Source organism: Mesocricetus auratus, unplaced genomic scaffold (assembly GCF_017639785.1).
Source record: "Mesocricetus auratus isolate SY011 unplaced genomic scaffold, BCM_Maur_2.0 Super-Scaffold_100015, whole genome shotgun sequence".
Lineage (NCBI taxonomy): Eukaryota > Metazoa > Chordata > Mammalia > Rodentia > Cricetidae > Mesocricetus > Mesocricetus auratus.
The window spans coordinates 42,216,851-42,239,323 of NW_024429198.1; the positions used below are offsets into that span (position 1 = coordinate 42,216,851).

Here is a 22,473-nt window from a genome sequence, read left to right on the forward strand (position 1 = left end):
CGGTATGTGTGGTGGGAGTAAAACCTGGGTCTTCTGTAAAAGCAATGCGTACTCTTAACTGACAAGTCATCTACCCAGCCGTATTTTACCATGTACCTTCTCACAAGTTAGTGGATATAGTGGGGGGGGCAAGAGTTTAGTTTCCATCAAGTATCTTATATGTTCAGTACATTTAATCATTCATCCCAGGGGCCACAAAGGCAAGGAAGGGATTCAAGAACAAGTAGCAAGTTTGATGGCCGTGGGTTTGATTTGTGACTAGGTCTGGCTTGGGCAATCAAGGTAGCCAATACAGTGCACAACACTGATTTCTTCAAAATCTTTAGATAAAAATAATGTTTTCTTACATCTCACTGGTCTCAATGAGTAATTTAAGAATCAAATATCTTCCCACTAAAATAATTAGTAAATAGTGACCTTGTGTGTCTTTATGCACAAGGCTGGTCTTGGAGCCCTGGATGACTTGCTATGTAGACCAATATGGCTTAAGCTCATGGAGCTCCATCTGCCTCAGCCTCCCCTGGAATCAAGAGTGTGTGTTTGGTCTTAGGTGTATGTCTATGCCGGGTATGTGTGTGGGAGGGTGCACATGAGTGCAAGTGTCTGTGAAAGCCAGAAGAAAGCATTTTTACCACGGAGCTGTAGGCAAACATTTGTGAGCTGCCCAAGTTAGGTCCTGGGAACCAAACTTGCGTCTTCTGCAATAGCCGTCAGTATGTGCTTTTTAAATCATTGAGCCATCTCTTGAGCCCCATTTACAAGTTTATTGCACGTGTGTGTCTGCTTGTGTGCACACGTTAGGAGTGCATGTGTCAGCCCGGGTATCTGTGGAAGCCCTGGGGCTGGAGTCACAGGGATTAGGGCGTTGTCTAGTATGGCTTCTGGGACTGTAACTCTGGTCCTCATGACATAGCAGCACTCTTTTTTTGGCTTGGAGACAGCGTTTCTCTGTGGCTTTGGAGACTGTCCTGGAACTAGTTCTTGTAGATCAGGCTGGTCTCGAACTCACAGAAATCTACCTGCCTCTGCCTCCCGAGTGCTGGGATTAAAGGCATGAGCCACCAGCGCCCAGCCTGCACAAGTGCTCTTAACTGAGTCATTTCTCCAGACCATGGCCTTGAACTCTTCATTTTCCTGCCTCTGCCTCAGACGCTAGGATATGAGGTTTGCATCCATATAACCTTTGTTCTGTTTTTTTGCTTAGTACTAGGAGTTGAACCCAAGACCATGTGAACTCTAAGCAAGGGCTTTAACAATGAACACAACCTTTTTTTTGAGACAGGATTTTTCTGTGGCTTTGGAGGCTGTCCTGGAACTCAGTAGATCAGGCTGGCCTGGAAAACTCACAGAGATCCACCTGTCTCTGCCTCCCAAGTGCTGGGATTAAAGGCGTGTGCTACCACTGCCTAGGAAACACATCGTTTTAATCTAAGTTTAAGTCTTGATACATAGAATATAGAAAATGAATTACCGTTCTAAGAGATTAAGAGGGAGATATTAGGTAGAAGGTATTATTATCTTGTTATTTGTAAGAGTAAAATTAAAAGTGTTATTAAGCAGTAAATGCTCTATAGTAATTACTATTTCTGATCTTTATGACAAAAGTGTGCATGAGTGTGCATATGACCATAGCTTGTATATTGAGGTAAGAGGACAACGTGTGGGAGTCCTTCCCCCCACCATGCAGACGCCATGGAATAAACTCAGATAATCAGGCTTGTTAGCAAGCCTTTCCCACCGAGAACTGAGCTAGACCTCAGTTGTATGAAATCATTATACAGACATTTTCCAGTAGGCTAGTGCCCACTTTTAGTTTTAGCATATATACTGCCACTCTTCTCTAAAGAATAATAATTTTAAAAAAAGTTAAAAATCATTAATCTCTCACAGTGGTCATGGGCATTGGGCTTGGGCACTGTTACTGCCTCATTTATTAAGCAGGGTTCTGACTCCATGAGGTCACACACCAAGCTGGTGTTGAAGTGGGGACTGGAACCAACATCTCCTATCTAAGTCAGGGCTGTAAACCCTCCCTGGGAGTTGGCCAATCAACTCCGTTATTAATATCCCACTTGCCACATGCTGCAAACCGTGAGCATAAATATTTTGTTGGCATTTTATCTTCACATTCCCTATGTACCAGGCACCCTCTCACTCTGTGCTTGTTCTCAGCCTTTCTAGTAACTTCTAACCCAGAGAGTCACCCTAGCAGAGTCAATAATTGGATTTTTATACTTTCATTTTCTAAACTTGTGTGTGTGTGTGTGTGAGAGAGAGAGAGAGGTGGGGAGAGGGAGGGAGGGAGGGAGGGAGGGAGGGAGAGGCTGTAATGTGTGAGTCCTTCTGAGTTACCATGAACTAAGGCTCATTTACCCTTGCGACTCAGAGCTCTAAAATCCAGAGTGAAGAAGTGCAGGCAGATGTTATTTGCCATTTCAAATTAAACATTAATAAAGATTGAAGACTTTTAAATCTTTAATTTGGGAATTAAAGATTTGAATCCAAATTAAAGATTCTTTACCTGTTTTTTTTTTAAATCCCTGTCTCTATAAAAATATTCAAAAATTGTCACAACGTGAAAGAATGTTACGGGAAAACAAGGCTAAACACACGAAATATGGCTTAGGGTGGTCTGAGATGTTATTGCTAAATGAATCTTTGAAGAGAATGAATTCCTTTACTGGAATCGAAGTAATTTATTATGTATTTCATGGGTGTCTGCCAAAGAGTTACTAGCAAAACGAAGACTTAATGGGTCTAAATTGGACACAGTCTGATGGCCCCACTCATGTTTAGGGTTACCTGTTGGTTTTCTCTGAAATGCCAACACTTATAGGCACCTTATAGACAGGCATTGTCAAACTTAATGGCTTGTAATTCAGCTACTCTCATATCTAGCTTTAGGATGGTCTACCTAGTTTGTGTGTCTGTGACAGAATCTTACATAGCCCAAGCTGGCCTCAGACTTGCTGTGTAGCCGAGGCTGGCCAGGAACTCCTGATTTTCCTGCTTCCATTTCCTAAGAGCAGTGACAAGTATCTGCCACCACACCCCAAGTCATGTGATAAACAGAATTCCAAGATAGTATCTGGTATTTCTGGGGGATCAACTCCACAGCCTGCTGCCTGTCTGATATACTGGCATGGCCTGCTTTCACCGTAGTTACAAGAGTTTTTCACCAGTGCTACAAGCCATATGTTATTGTATCAAGCACCAAGACTTTATGTTTAATGTTGTCATTATTACATTTAGTGCTTGATTTGTAGTGAAGCCTGGATATGATCTGAAATTTATTTTGGGGTTCTTGGATTAGTTGCTGGGAGGAGGCAGATTCAGACAGCCAAGAGCTAGCTGTAGCTCCCTGCAACCATAGGGAACTAACTGACAAGGCCTGTCCTCCTACAAGGGAAGAGTAATTCCTCCCATCTGGTCCTTAGGAGAAGTGTGTCGCATAAATGGGAGATGCTTTGAAGCCCAAGAAGAATAGCAGCACTTAAAATTAAAGCCTGAATGTCGATAGCAGAGAGTTTTCATGGAACCCCACCCCCAAGACACTGGGAGTAAATCTTTACTTTCTAAAAGAGAAATGTAAAGATGTAGGGTTCCTGTGCTGCATGAAGTAGCCATGTTCTCAAGATTTTTATTTCTCCGAGAGCATTTTTACAGTGTGTGTTTCCTTGGTTCCTGCCGCGGTGGCTGGCTGGTTTTCTGACCCCGCTTGTGTTTTTGCGCAGAATGCCCGGAGTTTAGGATCCTCACCCAGCTCCTGAAAAGCCTGTAAAGATGTTGACTCAGGGTTTAAAATGTTTGCCTCAGGGTCCTGTACAGCTTCATTTGATGACTAAAATAGAATAATCCATTCTGACTTCACAAGCCTTTGATTGTGAGTGTTTCCGGATTTACTTCAAGTTGAGGGACAGACTCCGGCAGTTTGTAGGTGCCGCTCTGCATAGTCTTGAACCCGTTGACTTCCTTACCGCATGCCCCTGTTTAGAGTGGGACACAGGCACAAAACCACGTGCTCCTTTGCCCAGGATGGATCATGGCTACGGAATCATTTCCTCTCTAGAGTAGAGCCTGGATCTCAGGGCAAACAGTGACATTCCAGGAAGGAATCAAACACTGAGCTAGAATGAGCAGTTAGGGTGGCTGGTTGCTTTTCGGGTGGGAGGTGTTTGAACCAGCTGGCTTTCTAAAGCTATTGTGGAGAATTTGAGGGCTGTACTGTGAGGGACAATTCTCAGATGTCCTCATGGAATATGTGTTCCCGAACCTTTCACGTGTAGCATTGGAAACTTTTTGAGTCATTTTTTAGTCTCGTCCTATTTTCGCTCCACCTGAACCAAGTGACCCTTGCTTTGCAAGTGGAAATGAAGGTTTCCAAGCAAGTCCCTTTGCTGGGACTCACACATAAGCTAGAGATCATAGGAGTTTAATCTAGAGGTTGTAAAAGCAGAGCTTTGTGGAGGCGAGGCGAGGTGGGGTGGAGACTGGCTTCCCCTCTCACGGGAGTCATGACCACAGACTCACTCAGATGCATAGGGAGGCATCAAGGTCTTGAAGGTTAGAACCCCCAGCATGAATGAACACATGTCTTACACTTGCCTGGGCACAGCACGTTCTCTCTGTAGAGAGTGGAGAGAGGATCTCCTCTGTGCCTTTGGTCTGACACAGGGCCCCTTGGAGTCCACTCACGCCGGCCTCTGTTTGGGGTGTGGCTGAGATGACACTGAACCCCTGATCCCTCTGACCCTTCCCTCTTCCCAGGGCAGGGATTACAGGCAGCGCCACTGGCCCAGCTCATGTGGTGGAGGACGTTCTGAACCTGGGGTTTCTTGCATGCTTGGCAAACACTCTACCAAACTGAGCTATGGCTTCAACATCTTCATTTGGGTTTCCTTACGAAATTAAATTTAGGTTGCACACAGTAGCACGTCTCTGTGCTTCCAGCACTTGTGAAGTAGGGGCAGGAGGATGGTGAATGAGAGCAGGTATAGCCTGAGCTCACAGCACAGCCCCATCTCCAAAATGTGAGTGTGTTTGCATATGCACATGTAATCTCATAAGCTAGAAAACTTTGTTTTTCTGTTGTCTTTATTTAGCTCTGTGGTTTTGTTTTTCTTTTTCAGATAGGGTCTCACTATGTAGACCAGGGTGACCTGGAACTCACAGATTCTCTTGCCTCTGCCTCCCCAAAGATACAACATTCTGTTCTTTTTTTAAATTGGAATTGTTTCTGTATGTGTGTGTATGTGTGCCGTGTCTATAAGCACTCCTGCACCCCATCTGTGGGGGACAGCTTTCAGGAGTGGTTTTCTCCTTTTTCTGTGGTTTATAAATTGAACTTAGTTTGTCAGGCTTGCTCAGCACATCCAGTTTCTTTTCCCTGTTCCAATCCCACGGAGGATCTCCCTAGTTTTCCATCACTGGAAGGATGAAAAGGCAAGGACAAGAAAGATGAGCGTTAGTGCTGGGAGCCAGCCCGCTGCTAGACACTCTTGCTAGAGCACTTGACTGCCTGAGTGTGTCAAGTCTGAATCTTTACTAAGGTTTCCAGTGATGTCCAGAGCAGAGTGGCTTTATTCTCAAAGGAAGAAGCGGGTGAGGCAGACCGAGCCTGCCTCCCAGTGCCTCCCTGGCAAATGGACATTTTCCACAGTCCCCCCTGTTGCAGCACAAGTTCTCCCTGGAATCACTTCTTTCCAGGCTGGTGGGGCAGCTGTTTCCCACCTACCCTGCCTGCATGCTATGCTAAGCCAGGCTGAGTCTGGCGCTGATAACACGTTCTTTCAACAGGAAGTGCCTCCATTTTCAGTTGTCCGTGGGAGGGTGGAGGGCAGATAAGCTGTGAATGGAAACACAGAACAGATTTCTACTCCACCCTTACTGCACTTTGATCTGGGGGGGGGGTGCTTCTGCCTGGGGAAGGGAGAAAGGATAGTTAGGCTCTGGGTATCCGTAAGTGCTCTTCTCTGCTTTCTCTCAGGAACATTTGTTTCCGTTCCAGAAGAGCCTTCTGCTATACCAAGAGAGGCCCACAATTTGATAAAGAACTTTGAAGGGCTTAATTAGATGTGGGAAACGTTAACTCATGGAGATTCTTTGATTTGTTTGTTTTGATGTAGGGTCTCACTATGTAGCCCTGGTTGGCCTGTAACTCTGAGGTCTGCCTGCCTTTCTCTTGGGCTGGGACTAAAGGCGTGTGTCACCACTAAAACTCTTACCAGATAATTGTGGTTGTCACTTTAGTGTTTTTGTTTTAGATTTGTGTGTGTGTGTGTGAGAGAGACAGTGTCTCATAGCCCAGATTAGCCTCCAATCCAGGGTGCAGTTGAGGAGGATGACCTTGTGAACCCCTATCCTCCTGCCTCCAATTTCGGAGTCCTGGGATTACAGGGGTTCACCACTGTGCTCGATTCCTATTCTCCTCCCTCCTCCTTGCTCGACAAAAAAGCAAGGCTGCTCTCCAGGAGAGACAGAGATAGAGAGACAGAGACAGACAGAGCCTTACTGTGTAGTCCATGCTGGTCTCCATCCTTCTGCCTGTATTTCCAGAGTGTGGAGATAACATATGTATGAACATACTAGTTCCAAGGTTATCATTCTTATTTTTTTTCTCCTCAGATGGTCCATGAATAAGACCTATGAGGGGAAAAGATTTAAGATGAAGACCAGTAGTGAGCTATGTCCAGGCAGGACACAGGTGCTCTGGAACCAGGCGGTGTCTCCTCCAGGCTTGGGTGGGGCAGGCCTCTGCTGAGCAGCGTGGGGTGGTTTCGGGATGTACTTGACCGGGATGTACTTGACCGTGTCCTCACTCACTCTCACTCTCTCATTTGATCTGCATTGTGGTCCCTTTCAGCTGCCTGGACCTTAGACCTCTGATTTCTGAAACTTTTGTTCTTTCTTCCCTGCTCCATTACAACAGTTAAAGGTGAACACACAAAGAGGAGTAGCTGGCTGACAGGCCTAGTCCTCTCAGATGTTCGCTCAGCTGTGCAGGTCTCTGGTGTTACTCAGGCTTATTGCACGGGGCATAGCTGTTTTTCACTAACCGTTGTATGACGGGATTTTTTCCATCTTGCTATGTGATCTTATTATTTTTAATAATTGCATAATAGTTCATGGAGCGGATGAGGCAGCTTTTCCAGGCCATTCCCAGGATCTCAACTATTTTAAGTACTCCAGCAATGGATGGCTTCCTCTGTAGCACCTTTCCTTTCTTTTGGATAATTTCCTTATTATAAATTTCCAGAGGTGAAATTGCAGAGTTCATCAGGGCATAAACTTTTCAGTGGCCTTGGACACTAATGCTAATTGCCTTTTGTCAAAATCAAAATGTAGTCTCATGGGCCACAGACAAAGGGACTGGCATGTTTACCTGACATCAGCCTTTTGAAGTATTGAAAAGACTTAATTTTCCCTCTGGTGACAGAGAAAACAGAGGATTTCAGTATTACCTGCAGCTCCTAGACTTCTTGTATTGTGCTTTTAAGTATTCTGTTCTTAGGGTTGGCAAGATGGTTCAGTGACTAAAGATGCTTGTAGTACAAGTCTGGTGTCCCGAGTTCTGTTCCTAGAAAGCATATAAAAGAGACAGGGAAAAAAAACTGATTCTGCCCACACCATGGTGTGGCACAGGTACACCCCTACTTTCTCTCTCTCTCTCCTCTCAACACACACACACACACACACACACACACACACACTCACACACACACACACACACTCACACACTCACACTCACTCACATTAAAAGATATGAATGAAGTCTTGGGCACAAAGTTCTCTTTTGTTTCCCGAGAGGTTCAGCTGTTGCTTTTAACTGCTAAAGGACTGATGTTTTTCAGGTGCACATGTGTGTGTTTGGGTTTGCTGGGTCTTTTTTAGACTTGATCTTGCCTATGTAGTTTTATTCACAGAGAAGACAGTTACTACTCAGAGACTTGGAGTTATTACTCAGACAATAAAAGAACACTAAAGGTGGTTTCCTTGCAACTGTGTGGTATGTGTGTTTGCACATGCTTACATGTGTGGGTTTTAGTGCATGGGAAAGCCCGAGTCTTTCTCCTCCCTTTTTCATTGAGAAAGGACTTCATTCTGTAACATAGGCTGGCTTGGACCCCATCAGGCAGCCCCCAGCTGGCCTCCAAATCATGGTATTTCTCCAGCCTCAGTCTCCCTGCTCCCAGCTCAAAGGGTTTTCTTTTAAAACATGGATTATTTCAAAAAATGCCAGGACCCAAGGGTTCTTCTGACTGGCTGTTGAGTGTCTTGCATTTCTCTGTGAAGAGCTGTCACTAAAATTGAAATGTATAGCTTTGGGAGGCAGTGGCAGGTAGAGCTGTGATTTAAATAGTGAATTATGGGCCAGCCAGGACTGCATAGTAAGACCCTTTCTCAGACAGACAGACAGACAGACAGACAGACTTACAGAGTTCCAGGACAGCCAGGTCTACATAGAACCCCTGTCTGGAAAAGCCAAAATGAATATCTAAATTGCACCTATGTTGGACATTGTAGTTAGCATCTATATATAAAGTCTCTACAGTAGGTACCCAACTGTAGTAAAGATTACGCACATGGAAAGTACTGTTATTAAGTTATTGTTGTTAAGATACTCTTCCATGCTTATTTTCTTCCCTGAGCCCAACAGTCATTGCCCAGGAACAAAAGCAATGTAGCTCTGGCTGGCCTGATACTCTGTAGACAGGCTGGCCTGATACTCTGAAATCCTGCACTGCCTGCCTCCCCAGTGCTGAGATTAGAAGTGTATGCCCCCCACTTTCCCTTCCTTTTCCTTTCCTTTCCCTCCCTTCCCCCTTCCCCCCCTCCCTCCCTCCCTCGAGAACTTCTCACTTATCTATTTACATTGTATGTATGTTGGTGTTTTGCCGGCATGTGTTGTCTGTATGAAGGTGTTGGAGCCCCTGGAACTGGAGTCACAGTCAGTTGTGAGCTGCCATGTGGGTGCTGGGAATTGAACCCCGGGTCCGCTGCAGCCGGTGCTCTCAACTGCTGAGCCTTCTCCAGCAGCAGACATCTATTTGGTAGACGAGGAAACAGGTGCAAGACATTTGATACCATTTGTAGATTGCCTTTCAGCCGCATCTCTTTTCTGTGTTCTCAAGTCCTCCCATCTCATGCGGACCCCTTTTCTTGAGGATCCTGGCCTCACTAACAACAGCAATGGGCGGGTAGGATGGCGACGTCAGGAAAGGCCTAGGGGGGTAGGAGAGAGCCGACTGCTGTAAATTCTCCTGACAGATACATACGTGCTGTCGAGAACACATGCATTTGTATACACGTGCACATGGCACACATACACACATCAATAAAGAAATATTACATATAGAGAACATAGCTTCCGCCGTGTAATGCTCACATAGCAAGGCCGATGTGATTACAGACATGATCTCCTGAGCCATGCCTAAGCCATGTAATCAGTACACAGAAGAGACGGAGGGAGGTGACTGCACCCTCTGGGTGACCCACCCAGAACTTTGGAATTCAACCTGTCCCTACCAAGCAGGCTGATTTAGGTCCTAACCCAGAAGCCTTTGGCCTCTGATTCCTTTTCTGACTCTTGCCCTACCACTCATCTTCAGCTGTCAGCCAGGACAGGCGGTTGAGCGGCTTGCTGGCTAGCCTTATACCCTGGTTCCTGGGAGCTCCTAGCTCAGCCAACAGAGGCCTTGTGGAGTGCTGTGAGCACTGAGCCCTCTGCCATCCCTGCTGTCTGGGTAATCCAAGCACACTGCATTTCTCAGAAACAACACTTGCTCACAGAACTCAGACACAGCCAGAAGCCAGCAGATTTGCTGTTTCTGGAATAAGTGGATTGATGAGATGTTGGATGTGACAGAAATCTCCCTATGTCATCTGCCCCTGTTGTAGAGTTGTAGAATGCCTTTCTAACACAACGGATTTCTGGAATTAAGACCTGAAGTTTCTTCTCAGAATTACCAGTGTCATGCTATCTACAGCATCAGCTTGTTGAACAGTATTGTTGCAGTCATCTCAACAGTTTCACAAGAATCTCTATTAAATTTTGGTTATCTCAACTGGGCATGGTGACACATGCCTTTAATCACAGCACTTGGAAGGCAGAGGCAGACAGATCTGAGTTCCAGGCCATCCTGATCTACAGAAATGAATTCCAGGACAGCCAGGGCTACACAGAGAAACCGTCTCAAACAATAAAACAAACAACACAACACAAAACAAAACAAAAATTTGACATCTCAATGACTTTGTGACATTTCCACCCTGTTTTTTCTTTTTATGTTTTTTTTGAAACACTTTATTATATATTTAAATTAGAAACAAGCTTGCTTCCCATGTCAGTCCCAGCTCCCTCTCCCTCCACGCCAGCTTCCCCCTACCAACCCCCCCAACCCCCCACTCAATCCCCATTTCATTCCCCAGGGAGGGTAAGGCCCTCCATGGGGGATCTCTAGAGTCTGTCATTTCATTCCAGGAAGGGCCCAGGCCCTTCCCCAGGTGTCCAGATTGAGAGGGCATCCCTCATTGTGGGATGGGCACCCCAAGTCCATTTGTGTGCCAGGAATAAATACTGATCTACTACCCAAAAACCACATAGATTGCATAGGTCTTCTCACTGACACCCACATTCAGGGGGTCTGGATCAGCCCCATGCTGGCCTCTCAGCCATCAGTCTGGGGTTCAAGATCTCCCCCTTGTTCAGGTCAGCCGTTTCTCTGGTTTCACCAGCCCAGTCTTGACCCCTTTGCTCATCACTCCTCCCTCTCTGTCACTAGGTTCTAGGAGTTCAGTTCACTGTTTAGCTGTGGGTGTCTGTCTCTGCTTCCATCTGTCACTGGATGGAGGTTCTAGGATGGCATATAAGGCAGTCATCAAACTCATTATCAGGGAGGGGCTATTAATGTAGTCTCTCCACTACTGCTTAGTTTGCCAGTTGGTGTCATCCTTGTAGATCTCTGGAGATCTCACTAGTGCCAGATCTCCCCTTAAACCTAAATGACCTAAAATGACTCCTCTACTATGGTATCTCTCATCCTGCTCTCCTCTGTTCTTCCCCTGACTCAACCTTCCTGCTCTCCACCCTGTATCTTCTTGATGCAAGAGGATCTAGATGAAATACTTCCAGAGCATGTACATACACATTACAAAATGCACTTATTATATTTCAACTAAATTATTTTTTGTATTTTTTGTATTGTTTCGGAGGCTGTCCTGGAACTTGCTTTGTAGGCCTTGAACTCACAGAGATCTGCCTGCCTCTGCCTCCCGAGTGCTGGGATTAAAGGTGTGCGCTACCACTGCCTGGCTTCAGCTAAAATTTTTAGAGGTTTCCTCCTCCCTCCCTCCCTCCCTCCCTCCCTCCCTCCCTCCCTCCCTCCCTCCCTCCCTCCCTCCCTCCCTCCCTTCCTCCCCTCCTCCCTTCCTCCCTTCCTCCCTTCCTTCCTCTTTTCATTTTTCACATTTACTTTTGAGGTTGAATGTTGCTAAATTGCCAAGATTGGCCTTGAACTGTATCTTTGTGTCTCCCTCTCTCCCTTTTCTTCAGGGTCATATTTTTACATTGTATTACTTTATTTTTTTATTTCATTTTACATTTCAACCATGGTTCTCCCTCCCACCCCTCCTTCTCCTCTCCCACCTCCTCCCAGCCCACCCCCAGTCTACTCCTCTCTGGGAGTCATGAGGAGTCAACATGGTCAGGCACAATAGGTTGGGTTTGGTCTGTCCTGTCGGAAAGCTTGGGTGAGGCGGGGGCAGGTCACATGACTGGACTAGTTAAGTTCTCTCCTGGAGCACTGCCTTCTAGCTCCATGCAGGCATGTGAGGGTTGGAGAACAATACCAATCCACCTTGAGAAATGGAGTCCATTGGACCGCATTGTGTCCAGGCCTCACAGAGCACACCCCCAATCCACCTGGCAGCCTGAGTTTCTGAGACATGGCCAGAACATCCGTGTGGCTGTTTGAGGAATTTAAGGGGTGGTGTTTCCAGAAATATTATTTAAAGTTTTAAGGGATCATAGCCTGTTTCGAACAAGTATCCAGTATGGAACAGAGCCCTAACCCTTGGAAGAGCTTAGGGTGCCTGAAATATAGGAAGAAAAAAGGTGTGACTACAGAGTATGTGGTTTTGAGAAACTTTCAAACTATAGTCTAAGCAGGTTCCCGTGAAATGCTGCAGTTGTCTGGGTTGACCCTACGATGTTTTGTAACTGGTATGTCATGCTCTGGTGGCGTTTGATCTAGAGCCACATGGTGTTTTACCTCTCCACTGTCAGCTCATCACCTTGGCAACCCGGAGTCCTTCAGGTCCCCTTCCTCTGTCACCTCTGCATCTTGCCAGGTGGTCCCCGTAGGTAACAGCATCGTTCTTCTGTTGCCAGGAGCAGGTGAATGGCACTGGCTGGCATCGCTCGGCGCCGTGGATGCCCTTGCTTTATTTCTCCCGAGTTGCTCTCTGGGGGCAACTCTGGCCTTAGTTGTGCCAACCATTTGTTCCCAGATGTTAAGGCAGGAAGACTGGGCCAGCTAACTTAACTCTTCTCTGTTCTCCTTCCACCAGGCCGGCGCCTCAGTGATGTCTGCAGTGGGAGAGGGCACCAACTCCGAGAACAGTGACCTCAAGTATTCGGGTCAAGATGGCCTCTACATAGGTGTCAGTCTGTCCTCTCCGGCCGAAGTCACATCCTCCGTACGGCAGGATTCTTGGTGTGCTCTGGCCCTGGCCTGAGCTGGTGCCGAGAGGATGACAAGAAGCCAGGAGGGCTCTGAGGGCCTCATTCAGGCCTGAATTTGTCCAGCAGTAGTCAGATGGCAGTAAAAATGCAGACATAACATTCCTTCAATGCATGATTTCTGTGCCTTTGTTTTGAAAGAGATATAGTTCCCAAGAAGCTTGCTGAAGTAAGAAGAGATGGCTCCCGCAGGAAGGGCCAGCACAGCAGGCACATGGACTGCTCCCGCCAGCCTGGGCCACCTGCAGCCAGCCTGCCTCTGGCTCTGCCCCACACCAGTGGCAGAAATCACAACAACGACTGAGGCCTTGTCTGCTAAGGAAGATTGAGAGATTGAAAAAAAATGTTTTATGCATATTGCCCCAAATCATGTGCTTCTTGTGATCAACCTTGGTTATCCCAGAATTTCTTCATACCTGATTGATGTGCACATTTCACAAGCATTCGTGGAAAGGAGCATTGAAGCCATTTGGTACATTCCAGAGGCTGAGTGCAGTCCTGGGGTCTCGACAAGAATATTAGTTTGCAAGACCGAATTATAACGGACAGATGCTGACTGACTTTTCTCAGCGTTCATTGTAGTGGCTGATCTGAGGCCACTTGGAATTTGTAAACAGGGTAGCAAACAAGATATTTTTCTTCCATGTACACAATAATTTTTTTAAGTGCAATTTGCGTTGCAGCAATCAGTGTTAAATCATTTGCATAAGATTTAACAGCATTTTTATAATGAATGTAAACATTTTAACTTAATGGTACTTAAAATAATTTAAAAAATGTTAACTTAGACATATGCTTCTTACACCCACAGCCCATTTCTCTATACCCAATTGTTTAAAAAAAACAAAAACAAAAAAACTCAACAACAAAAAAAGATATCAAGAACAAATCTTCTCTCAGGAAAATTGCCTTTTCTCCATATATGAATTTTTATACAGGAACACCAACACAGCCCCCTTTCTTTAACTGAGGAAAAAGTGCTGGAAATTACAACAAACCTTTACTACCTAAAGAATAGCATTTGTAAATATTCTAAGCATCTGTAAACACTCTTGAATTCTGTACCGTGTGACTAACCCACAGGTTGGTTTACATTTTTTTTTAAATGGGATGTCGTATGGAAACCTTATTTCACCAGAGTTTTAAAAAATAAAAAGGGTATTGTTTTGTGTTCTGTACAGTGAGTTTCCTTTCTTTTCATCTCATTTTGTTGCTGTGTGTCTGTAAATTGTCACATGAGATCAGTGCATGTGGCGTTTGCAGACTGCCCCAGACCGTCAGAGTACTGCCCCGAGACTGGCAGAGTACTGCCCCGAGACCGTCAGAGTACTGCCCTTTGGGAGACGTTGTGCACCTTGGTTTATCTGAAGGTAGCACGCACGTGCGGTGATTTAGCACTTCCCATTTAGGGTGGCAACAACGGCATTGCCTGAGATTATGAGTGTTCTGTTTAGGACCACTGCTTAACAACAGCATCCTAGAGTTCCTTGTGAATGAATACGCCGTGGGACCCGAGATCAGGACACTTTCTGTTCCTCCCTTCCGCAAAATCAGACTCTCAAAGGCACAAAGACAGTTCACAGGGACTCAGGATGATAAATGGATCCTGGTGATGGCCCCTAAAGGATAGGGTCACAGGTGAGCTCATCTTCTCAGACAGTGTCCATGCTCGCTGAAGTCCCGCAGTGCTTCCACACCTGCAGCAGAGAGCTGCCCTGCACCGTTTCCCACGGCTGTCACAGGGCTGCTGTCACCAATTTACTTAAAGAGATTTTTATTTGGCTTGGTTTTTCTTTCTTTTAAAGAATATGGCAAAAGAGGCTACACTATAGCAATTAAAGATAAACTGCTCAGCAGAAATACTTCCCCTTCTGTTATTAGCTTTAGAATGAGCTGCCTGCGTCTGTGTTTGAGCCCCACAGTCCCATTGGCAGATTGTATTTGAGGCAACAGTGGGCCTGTTGCCCAGTTTGGAGTCTCAAGTCTGAAGGGCCCTCCAGACCAGGGAAGCTGAACTGTCCTGTTCTGCACCCCAAGCATTGGTCTTTGAGGTCCAGGGAGAATGTGTCCTATCAGGTTCGAGAGCATGGGCTGGTTGGTGAGACTTGCCACTGCCCCTCACCGTGAACCTGTTTGGTCTGCAGTCTTACAGAAAATTTACACATCCATATGGACCTTGACCGGAAAATGGAAAAGTCTAGCTGCCGCTGGGTCTGCAGAACTAGGAAAAAAAAACAGTTTTGCTTTGCTTGGCTCATCACTCCAGTGTCTTTAGTGCATTTTTTTACTTCTTAGAAACAGCTAATTTTTCATTGCTTCCCTTCTGTGTCTTCACAGCTATTACAGAGTTTCCTCTCCATCTCCCCACCTCCGCCTATGGGCTTGCTCAATATTTTTGTGTTTGTTCCTTTAATAGACTGAGGAAATACATTCTACTCAGATAACACTTGCTGTATTCCAGTTCCTACACAAAGTACTACACCTTTTATGCACTTTGCATATAGCTATAGAAATGTAATTATTTTTCAGACCGTCTCGTGACCGGGAATTGTGTATGTAGCAGAGGCCGGCCTTGAACTGATGCTTCTGCCTCTACCTCCTGAATGCTAGGATTGACAGGTTTGTGCCACCAAACTCTGCTTGAGGTGCTGCAGGTCAAACCCAGGCTTTGTGCACTCTACCTGCTGACATTTCCCCAGTATATTTATATTTTTATGAATTATTTTCCTTTGACATTCCAAGACTAGCCTGAGGAAATAGTAAATCACTTCTGGAGTGATTATTTCTTTGAGTGTGTGTATGTGTGTGCGTGGGTGTGTGTGTGTAGTGTATGTATGAGGGAGGGGTTACAATGGCTGCTGTGTGCACATGCGGAGGTTGGAAAGCAACTTTAGGCAATTTCTTTTAGTGTTTGGGAATGACCTTATAAGACGATCTTAGCTTTGGGGTAGCGTCTCCCACCGAACCTAGGCTTCACCAGCCAGCGCACCTCTGGGATCTTTCTGGTTCTGCCTGATGCTGGGCTTACACACATAACCACCTGAGCTTTTATGGGCTCTGAACTCAGATCTTCCTGCTTACATAGCCAGCATCTTACCAAATGAACTGTCTCCCTAGCCTGTCTGCTGGTTCCTGTCCCAAGTTCTGCACATAAACCAGCTTGTCTCAGACTAAATAAAGTAGGTGTGTGATCCCTGCATTACAAAGGTGCCTACCGAGGAACAGGCAAGAGAAGCACCTCACACAAAGTCCGTAGCCTGGCACAGTGTACTGACATTTAATTTGAACCCTTTATCTTTCCATCTCCACTTAAAGGTGGCATGCTGGCCATGCTGGGGCAGGCCTGTAATTCAGGCACTTGGGAGGACTGGTTGTTTGGGATTTGGGGGTTTGTTTTCATTTAGTGTGGTTGGGTCTTTTGGAGAGAGACTCTCACATAGCCCATATTAACCTCTAACTTGACAAGGTTGACCTTGAATTCTTGATCCTCCTGCCTCTGCTTCCCAAGAATATAAAGAACCTCTAACTGGTGCAAAGGCTCTGAGAGTTTTGTTGTGCCTTTTTTTTTTTCTGGAACACTTCTACAAGATCTTGGCATCGGTGTTTTGGGCTCCATCTTCTTTGGTGAGTGTCTGTTGCAGTTTACGTTACTGTTGCTATTATGACTTGATAACTGTTCATTGCCAGTGATGTTTTGCGCAGTAGAATTGCACACAGCACTTGTAAGAGTTGCACTGGCCCTTGGGTCCTCACCTCAACCCCCAGCATCTGATTTTACAGGTTTTATAGAAGAATAAGGAAGCTACATGTTTTAGCCTTTGTGTTAATTAACTTTTTTTTTAAGATGGTGTCTCTCAAAAAAAAAAAAGGATGAAACAAAAAAGATTAAAAAAAATAATAGATGGGACCTCTCTATTTAGTCTGGGTTGTTCTAGAACTTGCTATGTAGACCAGACTGGCCTTGAACTCACATAGACCTGCTTGCCTCTGTCTCTTCAGTGCTGGGATTAAAGGTGCACATCATCATGCTTGGCTTCTGGCATTTCTTGACAAAGGCAGAATTCAGGCGTTGGAGGCAGTGGACCATGGCTGGCCTCACTTCTGTCTTTATCTGTTCAGTTCCTCTCTCTACCGCGGCTCCTGTCTGCTGTTCCATTCCGTTCCTTTCCAGTTGTTTCCTTTTCTGTTTCTGTCTTTCCCCCCTTCCTCCTTCCCTTCGCTCTTCTCCTTTTTACCCCTCCCTTTCAGCCCCCCCATCTCCCATATGAGAGTCTGTATGCTGAGGGTTTTCACTATACAGCCCAGGTTGGCCTCTGGCCTGTGCCAAGCCTGTTGCCTCAGCCTACTAAGTGCTAGGATTAGAGGCGTGAGCCACGGTGCCCATCTTATTTGTCGCACAGCTGAAGCGCATCAGCTAGGGATGCGTCCACGAGCACATAAAAGCACGCATTTCACGGTTTCATGTATGTGGCGGCAGGCGCCGAACTCTGCTTTGCGGTTTTTTTCTTTTTTCACTTAGCATACCTGTGCTCATTATTTAATCAGTTCCCTATTGTTTTGCTTTCAGGCAATGCTGCAATTGATACAACATTTTTTGTCAGGTCACAATATGCAAGTGGAATGAAACGTTCACTTCTAGAAGTAGGGGTGCAGACTCAAGGGTTTTGACTTTTTACTTGCTGGAGCAGGGTCTCATGTATCCCAAGCGTGTAGCCGGGGATGGCTGTGCACCTTCGGAGAGCTGGGACTCCAGGCTGTACCCTGCTAAAGCACGGCTGAGGATGGCACTGTGCCGGCTGAGCCACACCCCAGACAGACTTTTCCTCCCCTAGCTCTGCCAAGTTGCTCTTACAGAGATTACTCCAGTTTAGACTCCCACTAACAGCGTGCAAGAACGGCTGTTTTCTCTTAGTCACATGACCTGCTATCTAACATTCTGATCTGGTCTCTAGTATCTTTGCGTTTTGTTTAGTTATTTCTCTTGTTTCGAGTGAGGTTGAATGCCTTTTCCTGTGATTAAGAGTGATTAAGGGGCCTTTCATAGCGCTTTTATTGTTTTTGAGACAGAGACTCGACTTGGAGCTCTGTCTGGCCTGGAACTTGAACTTCCTATGTAGACCAAGCGGGCCTCAAATACATAGGGATCTTTCTGCTTCTACCACCTGAATGCAGGGATTACAGATGTGTACATATATATCCAGATAATCTTTCCTTTCTCTTTCTACAGTGCTGGGGATAAAATCTACAGTCTCATGAATGCTAGGCGGATGCCTTACTACAAAACCACATCCAGAGCCTGGACAACTCTCCTCCGTGCCCCCCCTCCCACTCTGTTATGTAGCTCTAGCTGATCTGGAACTTACTACACAGATCAGGCGACTTCAGACTCATAGAGAACCACCATGCCCAGCTCTCTCTCTCTCTCCTCTCTCTCTCTCTCTCTCTCTCTCTCTCTCTCTCTCTCTCTCTCTCTCTCTCTCTCTCTCTCTCTGTCTCTCTCTCTTTGTTGAGATAAAGGTATTGTTATGATAATGCATGTGGGGGACCTTGGCAGATTCCATGGCAGGTGAGGGTGACCAAGGCAGACAGAGCTTAAGTGAATTTCCCCCTTCCCCCCCCAGACAGTTTCTCTGTATTGCTCTGAAGGTTGTGAGAAGTTTTATTAGAAAGGGGAGAGGGGGAGAGAAAAGAGTAGAGACACAGAGACAGAGAGAGGACCGAAGAAAGGAGGGAGACAGGAGAAGTCCTGTCTGCCTCAGGGGAATAGCAGGAAGGAGAGGGAAAGAGAGCATAAGTGGGCAGAGGTCTTTCTTTTAAAGGGGTCCTTTGCAACTGGGCTGACCAGGGTACTGTCTGAATGCATTCTGGTAGGTGACAGGGTCAGGCCAGCATAATGCCTGAATCCTTACAGACATGCTCATACAGCCCAGGCTAGCCTGTCACTTGCTATGCAACACAAATTCACTATCTTCATGCCTCACTGTTTTTGGGTTCTGGAATTATAAATCATAGTACTATGAACAGATTTGGTCTTTTTTTTTTTTAAAGATAGTTAATTTGTCTATGGCTTTAGAGCAGGGATTATCAACCTGTGGGTTTTGAACCATTTGGAGGCTGAGTGGATCACCTAAGACCACAAGTAAACACAGATATTTACATTACAATTCACAACAGTGGCAAAATTACAATTATGAAGTAACAATGAAAATAATTCTATGCCTGGGGGTCACTACAACATGAAGAACTGTATTAAAGGGTTGCAGCTTAGGAAGGGTGAGAAGCACGGTGTTAGAGTTTTGTACAGTCGTTACAAAGAGCCTCCTTACTACTAACAGTCTTCTTGAGGGTTGTGGGTAAAGGGCCTAGCAACCTGAGTTATCCACACCTGCACACCATGGTACATACAAAAAGAAAAAATAAAGAAATGTAATAAAGACTTTAAAGACTGGTTCTTAAAAATGTGCTTTTTAAATATTTTTCTTTACTTATCAATTAATATATGTGTGTGTGTGTGTCTGTGTGTGTGTGTGTGTGTGTGTGAGAGAGAGAGAGAGAGAGAGAGAGAGAGAGAGAGAGAGAGAGAGAGAGAGAGAGAGAGAGAGAGAGAGAGTGCATGTGTGTATATGCAGGACAACTCTTTGGCTGTTTCTCTCCTGTCTTGTTCTGAGGACTTCTGTGCCCCAGGCTAGGTGGCCAGAGAGCTTCCAGGTAATTAATTCTCTTGTCTCCATTTCCATTTCTAAGTAGGAGTGTTGTGATTACAGATGCACACCAGCACTTTGGTATGTTGACATGGGTTGAGTTATGAAGCTCTTACCAGCAGACCCATCTCCTAGGCTGCTGCTGATTTTGTTTTTGTGGCTTGCATTTTTTCCATGTGAAATTTTTATTATAACTTGTAGAATATGTATTAATTCAACCGTATGCTTTCCCAAATGGCATCCTAATTTCTTCCTTTCTGATAATACTGAAATTAAGTTTTTCTTCACACAAGTCTTGTGTATGTTTCTGGTTAAGTTTCTTTCTGGTTGTATAATAGTTATCACTTTCATGTTAATTTCTTCCTTGTCCTTGCTTTAAATTTTTCTTTATGTGTATACATGTTTTGTCTGCATATCTGTGTACCATGTACATGCCTACAGAGACCAGAAGAGGGTGTTGGACCTCCTGAAACTGAAGTTAGAGATGGTTATGAGCTACCTTGTAGGTGCTGGGGATTGAACCTGAGTCCTGTGGAATAGCAGCCTGTGTTCCTAACTGCTGGGCCATCTCTCCAGCCTCAGCTTCCCCTTTTTGAAGCAGAGTCTTGCTATGTAGTCCTTGAACTCAACACACTTGTGGTTCAGCATAGGATCAGAGGCTTGGATCAGTGTTCCCAGCTACCTGCCATAACTTCTAATTCATTGATATGCTTGACTACATTGGACTCTTTCTCACAGCAACACTCTGAATAATTGTGCCTTTTCCCCAGTCTGTTCTTTTTGCATTTTCTTTTCATTTTTAAAATTTATTCTTCTCTAATATAATACATCCTGTCTGCAGCCTCCCTTCCAGTCCCCCTACCTCTCCTCTCCACTAGATCCATTGCTCCTCCATTTTCCGTCAGAAAATATCAGGCTTCCCAGTGATACCAACCAAATAAGATGCAATAAGACTAGGCACAAGCCCTTATATACCCTTCTATTAAGGCTACATGAGGTAACCCAGTAGGAGGAAAAGGGTCCCAAGAGCAGACAAAAGATTCAAAGTAACCTTCTCTCTCACTGTTAGGAGTTCCACAAAACACCAAGCTAAACAACCTCAGCACAGATGTGGAGGACCTGCCATAGGCCCATGCAGGCTCTGCGATTGCCATTTCAGCCTTTGTGAGCCTTCCTTGCTTAGTTAACTCTGTGGTCTCCTGGTGTTCTTGACTGCACTGGCTCCCATAATCCTTCCTCCCCTTCTTTTGCAGAGTTCCCAGAGCACTGCCTAATGTTTGCTGAGGGTCTCTGCATCTGCTCCGGTCAGCTGCCTGAAGAAGCCTCTCTGATGTCTATTGAGCTAGGCACAGACCTATGAGTATAGTGGAATATCTTTAGAAATAATTTCATTGGCTTTCTTTTTCTTTTTGTCAGTTGTGTTTGGTTCTATCGGAGGTCTCTGAGCCATTCAGCTTCCAGGTCCTGGCTATGCAGGCAGTGTCAGTGTCCCCTCATGTGGCTTGGGCCTCATGTTAGACCACACACATTGGTGGGCCACTTTCACAAGCTGTGAGCCACCAATGCCCCTAGCACATCTTGCAGGCAGGACAGGCATGGTCAAAGGTTCTGTGGATGGATTGGGGTCCCAGTCACAACATTGCAGCCTGGCCAGGTTACTGAAGACAGCTGCTTTCCTTTTTTTTTTCACTGTGTATTTCTAGCTTCTTTAATTTTTTTTAATCAGATGTCTGTAGATGTGTTGATTTATGTCTGGATCTTCAGTTCCATTGATCTACATGTCTGTTTCTTGTGCCAATACTATGCAGTTTTTAATACTATAGCTCTGTAGTATAGCTTGAAATCAGAGATGGTGATACTTCCAGAATTTAATTTATTGTACAGGAGTGTTTTAGCTTTCTGGGCCTTTTGTTCTTCCACATGAAATTAAGTATTGTCCTTTCAAGGTCTATAAAGAATTGTGTTGGAATTTTGATAGAGATTGCATTGAATCTATAAATTGTCTTCAGTAGGATGGACATTTTTTGTTGTTGTTGCTGTTTTAAGACAGGGTGTCTCTGTCTGTGTAGCTTTGGAGCCTATCCTGGCACTCGCTCTGTAGACTAGGCTGTTCTCGAACTCACAGAGATCCGCCTGCCTATGCCTCCCGAGTGCTGGGATTAAAGGTGTGTGCCACCAATGCCCGGAAAGCTTTTTTACTATGTTAATTCTACCCAACCATGAGTATGGGAGATTATTTCATCTTCTGATATCGTCTTCAAAGACTTGAAGTTATTGTCACACAGGTCTTCCACTTGCTTGGTTAGGGTTACCCAAAGACATTTATACTTTGGTGGCTATTGTGAACTGTGTTGTTCCCCTGCTTTCTTTCTCAGTCTGTCATTTGTATGTGGCAGGGCTACTGGTTTCTTTAGTTGATCTTGTGTCATCCGTATCACTGACAGTTTTGATCAGCTGCAGGAGTTCCCTGGTAGAATTTTTGAGGTTGCTTATGTATACTACCATATCATCTGTAAATAATGATACTTTGACTTCTTCTTTTCCAATCCCCTTGATCTCCTTTAGCTGTCTTATTACTCTACTTAGAACTTTAAGTACTATGTGGAATAGTTATGTAGAGAGTGGACAGCCTTGTCTCGTTCCTGATTTCAGTGGGATTGCTTTGAGTTTCTCTCTATTTAATTTGATGCTGGCTACTGACTTGCTGTAAATTGCTTTTATTATATTTAAGTATGTCTGTTGCACCCCTAATCTCAGCAAGCCTTTTATCATGAAGGGGTGTTGAATTTTGTCGAAGGCTTTTTCAGCACCTATTGAGATGGTCACAAAGGTTTTTTCTTTCAGTTTGCTTATATGGTGAATTACATTGATTGATTTTTATATGTTGAATCATTCCTGCATCTCTGGGATGAAGCCCACTTGATTGTGGTGGATACTCTCTTTGATATATTCTTGGATTAGGTTTGAGAGTGTTTTGTTGAGTATTTTTGCATCTATGTTCATAAGGAAAATTGGTCTGTAATTCTCTTTGTT

At 45.1% G+C, this 22,473-nt stretch overlaps 1 protein-coding gene across 2 annotated transcripts in view; it reads left to right on the forward strand.

Annotated features, from left to right (window-relative positions):
- Positions 1–13,917, forward strand: part of Gata6 (GATA binding protein 6) — a 33,969-nt gene extending 20,052 nt beyond the window's left edge. For both annotated transcript variants that reach the window (XM_005065381.4, XM_040757824.1), the window contains exon 7: positions 12,568–13,917. In XM_005065381.4, the coding sequence (XP_005065438.1) occupies positions 12,568–12,735 (168 nt within the window). In that variant the 3' untranslated portion in view covers positions 12,736–13,917. The remainder of the gene's footprint in view (positions 1–12,567) is intronic.
- Positions 13,918–22,473: the final 8,556 nt, after the last annotated feature.